The 5,063-nt window shown below is 42.3% G+C and overlaps 1 protein-coding gene across 1 annotated transcript; it reads left to right on the top strand.

Moving 5' to 3' along the window:
- Positions 1–1,982: 1,982 nt before the first annotated feature.
- On the top strand, positions 1,983–5,063 carry LOC122020525 (pentatricopeptide repeat-containing protein At1g20230-like). The gene has a single exon (XM_042578489.1). It carries the CDS (start codon positions 2,002–2,004, stop codon positions 4,105–4,107), a length of 2,106 nt encoding a protein of 701 aa, XP_042434423.1. The 5' UTR covers positions 1,983–2,001; the 3' UTR covers positions 4,108–5,063.

Below are 5,063 nucleotides of genomic sequence, written 5' to 3'. Positions count from 1 at the left end.
ACTTCACCTTGATCAACAAGTGATGCATTCATATCGCGCTCATCTTAAATTATCATATTATCATAATAATACATGAAGTCATTATCTCATATAAAATATTTTTCCACCAAAAATATGAAGATCCTGCAATAATTGCAAAGCGTGATTGGAGCACTCCAAATGTTCACTCAACATTTTTTTCTACATGCCTCTTGTTTCATTGCAAACAACCTATTCTTTAGGTACATACCATCACTTAAATAGTAACCCATGTTGTACTCTTTTCCTTTAATGACATAACGAGTAGGTGGAGCAATACCTTAAGCAAGGTTAGGAAAAAGATGAGCGAACTCCAATATATTAATGTCATTGTTAGATCCAAGTAAACTGAAATATACATGTCATATCCAAAGACTAATCAGCTACAACTTCTAGAATAATTGTTGGCTTTCCACTATGACCATAATATTGCCCAACCCATATTGTTGGGTAATTTTTCTACCTTCAATGCATGCAATCCAGATTACCCAATATACTAGGAAAATCACATTGCTCACCAATTTGAAGAAACTTGACAACTTCGTTAGCATTGGGTGATTGCAGGTACTACCCTACAAATACTTCATCAACACTACAATAAAATCTTTTTACACTTTCTATGACAGTTGATTCTCCTATTTTAATGTACTCATCACTAGTGTATGTCGGTACACTATATGTCAATATTCGAAATGCAGCTGTTATTTTTTACAAACCAACTGACAAGCCAACTTTTCCAACTCTGTCTCTTTTTTGCATAAAATAATTATCATGATTACTAATTGCATTAAAAATATGCATAAATAAATTTCTTCACTTTCAGAATCTTTTTCGAAACATTACAACATTATATGTAAGATTTTCGGCAAAATAATCATTGAATAGATTACGATCAATAACTTTTCTATTACGATTGATCACTATATGACTAGGAATAAATCCTCAATATTTGCCTTTGTTGTTTTCTTCACTCAGATGATTCAAAATGACTTCATCGTTTCGACAAATCACTTGAGTGATAAGCATTCTATGTGCGTCAAATATTTTATCATCTTCAAAGCTTGAGGATGATAAATTTGGCGTACCTTCATTATTATCATTCATTTTTTAGATGAAGAATATGATTAAATTATTTTCAGTTATGATATGTATTTATAATGTATAATGCACACATTATTATTATTATTATTATTATTATTATTATTATTATTATTATAGCTGACGGGGCATCATTATGCACATATTATTATTATTATTATTATTTTAGGAGATGATATATATTTTTTGTAGGCAATAGAATATCATAATGCACATACTATTATTATTATTATTATTATTTCAGAAGATGAGACATGACAATATATACATAATATTATTATTTTTTGCAGGCGATGGAATATTATAATGCATACACCATTATTATTATTTTTGGAGATGAGACATGACAATGCATAGATAACATTATTATTTTTAAAGAGATGGGACATCACAATGCACACATCATTAGTGGCGGATCCAAGAATTCAAATATGGAGGGACGATCATGATAAACAAGGGGTGATATCCTCCATGCATGTCCATCGGTAGAATCCCATAATACTATGAGTTTCACCGCCGGTAAGGGGGGGGCGACCGCCGATGCCCCCCACTGAATCCGTCTCTAGACATGATTATTTTTCTTATAAACGATGATACATCACACTACATACATTATTATTATTATTTTAGAAAATGAGTCATAATAATGTACATATAACATTATTAATTTTAAGATAATGAGACATCTCAATGATATACTATTATTATTATTTCAAAAATAAGATATTAAAATACATAATTATTACTTTCTAGACGACGGGACATCATACCTGTCCATCCTCCTCCTCCTCCTCCTCCTCCTCATTATTATTATTATTATTATTATTATTATTATTATTAAATTGAAAGTAATTCGCTTCCTATCGTACAGACATTTCCTCATGCATGAACACGGCGGTGCAACTCCTCTTCCGACGCTCGCTGCCTTCGCTACCGTGGACGCGGCAAGTCCGCGCCGGTCTTCTCCCACTCTTCGCAGCCCACCTCCGCCTCTCCTCCACCGGCCTTTTCCTTCTCCCCTCCGCGCTCTCCCTCCGCCTTCCTCCCGACCCCTTCGCTCTCCCCGCCGCCATCAACGCCTGCGCCGCGCTCCCTAACTCCCTGCCCGTCGGTCGTCAACTGCACGCCATCTCCCTCGTCTCCGGAATCTCCGCTGACCCCTTCATCTCCACCTCGCTAGTCCATATGTACCTCAAGTGCGCCGCATTGCCCGACGCCCACCGGGTGTTCGACGAAACGCCGCAAAGGAGTGTGGCAGTCTGGAGCGCCATGATCGCCGGAAACGCCGCCCGTGGACGTGCCAGTGAGGCTTTCCAGTTGCTCGACCAGATGCGTTCTTCCGGTACCCAACCCAATCTCATCACCTTCAATGGATTGCTCGTGGGATTGAACCGCAGCGGGCGCCCTGACAAGACTCTGCCTTTGCTGCAGAGAATGCACTCCGAGGGCTTCGAACTCGATTCGGTCGCCGTTTCGAGTGCCCTCTCGGCCGCCGGCGATCTGGAGGACGTCACCGCCGGCTGCCAAATTCACGGGTACGCGAACAAGACGAGGCTCGAAGCCTACGCCTCCGTGGCAAGCGCTCTCCTCGACATGTATGGCAAATGCAGCCGCGCCGAGGAAATGCTTCGAGTGTTCGATGCTTTGGCCTCGCCGGACGTCGCTTCCCGCAGCGCTCTTCTCGCCGGCCTCTCGAGGAACGGCCGCGTCGACGACGCCTTGGCGGCGTTCGCCGAGTTCCGAGCGCAAGGCGCGGAGCTCAATGTAGTGTGTTGGAACTCAATGGTGGCTTGCTGCTCGCAGAATGGGAAGGACATGGAAGCTCTGGAGCTCTTTAGGCAGATGCAGAGCGCCGGGGAGGAGCCGAACGCAGTGACGATTCCATGCCTGCTACCTGCTTGTGGAAATGTCGCAGCCTTAATGCACGGTAAATCTGCTCATTGTTTCTCCCTCCGACAAGGCATCATTGTGGACGTGTATGTGGCTAGTTCCCTCGTCGACATGTATGCCAAGTGCGGCCGAATCACTGATGCTCGGGTCGTGTTCGACGCAATGCCGAAAAGGAATGTCGTCACTTGGAACGCGATCATCGGAGGATATGCGATGCACGGGCTGGCGAATGATGCGATCGAGATGTTCGTTTCGATGAAGAGGCACCGGCAGAAGCCGGATACTGTGACCTTCATCTGCCTGCTCTCCGCTTGTAGCCAAGCCGGGCTAACGGAGGAGGGAGAGCACTTTTTCGACGAAATGCAGAACGAGCATGGGATCGATGCGGCTGTTGTGCATTACGCGTGCATAGTGAGTTTGCTCGGTCGGGCAGGGCGGTTGGATGAGGCTCATGAGCTTATAAGGAAGATGCGGAATGAAGCTGATAGTTGTGTGTGGGGTGCATTGCTCAGTGCTTGTAGGGTTCATGGCAATGTTGCATTGGCAGAGGTTGCGACGAAGAGACTATTCGAGTTGGAGCCTACGAATGCTGGAAATTACGTGCTGCTTTCGAACATCTACGCGTCCAAAGGAATGCTTGACGAAGTCGAAAGGGTGAGGGAGATGATGAACGCAATGGGCGTGAAGAAGAACCCGGGATGTAGTTGGATCGAAATAAGAAACAAGGTGCATATGCTGTTAGCTGGTGACAAGTCTCATCCCCAAATGAGCAACATTAGCGAGAAGTTGGAGAGGCTCGGTGCGGAGATGAAGAGACTAGGTTATCGCCCGAGCATCAACCTCGTCTTCCAGGATGTCGAGGAGCAAGACAAAGAGTACATTCTGTGTGGGCATAGCGAGAAGTTGGCAGTGGCATTAGGACTCGTAAGCACTCCCGCGGGGACTTCACTTCGAGTGATAAAAAATCTCCGCATCTGTGGAGATTGCCATGCCACGATAAAATTTATCTCCATGGTTGAGGGGAGGGAGATACTTGTGAGAGATACGAATCGGTATCATCAGTTCAAGGGTGGAAGTTGCTCTTGTGGTGACTATTGGTGAACATTTCGGAAACTCCAAGTGAAACATATATTGAGAGATCAAAGCCCGTAGTGCTACATTTTCGCGAAAGCAACGACATTCTAATATCCAGGACGGGTTCCAAGTATAATTCTTGAAGCTCAAAATTGAGCTGACGAAGATAAACACTAACTTATAAATCAGAACCGAAGCTCCTTGTTGCTTATCAATGATGGCTTACTCCACTGATCCGATCTATCGTCTAGCAGCATTTGCCGTAGCTTCTTGTGGTGGCTCGGCGCAAGCTCTCAAGACTGCTTCACTCTGCAATAAACATGAACTAGCAATCTAGAAATACTGATTTTCAAGGAAAAGATAGAAATTTAACTACGCCGATTGAAACGAAAGTACCACGATCAAAGAGTATCTTATGATTACAAATAACATAGGATTACACAGCCATCCATGTTGTTGATCCCAAAATGATTATGACAATCCAAGAGCAATTAGCCTTAGCTCCAATTCATGATGAAATGAGAGAAGATACCAGTAAAATTGCTGAAAGTTGAAGATGTAGAGAAGAGAAGGAGGCAAAGAAATTATATTAATGTAATGAAAATGATTAAAGATCTAACTTAAATGATTAAAATCAGAAGTACAAACTTAGAAGCATTTGAGTCCATAGTTTGAGTTCAATACCTTAACAGTAAATCTGAAAAACGAATAGTGAAAACATTTAGATACCACTAATAATTTCCTTCCAATCCATCATTTAGCTTGATCAGAGTTCATACAATTTAAGTTAATCATGTCAACTTACTTATTCCTGCGATATTATTGTTTTTACTTGTCATTACCTTGAGTGACTTGTTTGTCATATTCAACCATTATTTCTTTGCTGTTATGTTGACGACTAGTTGCAGCTTTCATTCCTTCTAGTTTTACCTAAAAAACAGTTTACCTGTAATGTAAGCTTGCGCTATGTTGATTTTGGCGTG

This window comes from Zingiber officinale, chromosome 9A (genome assembly GCF_018446385.1).
Source record: "Zingiber officinale cultivar Zhangliang chromosome 9A, Zo_v1.1, whole genome shotgun sequence".
Lineage (NCBI taxonomy): Eukaryota > Viridiplantae > Streptophyta > Magnoliopsida > Zingiberales > Zingiberaceae > Zingiber > Zingiber officinale.
Note: the sequence above shows the minus strand (reverse complement) of the source record. Positions and strands in the feature narration are given on the sequence as shown.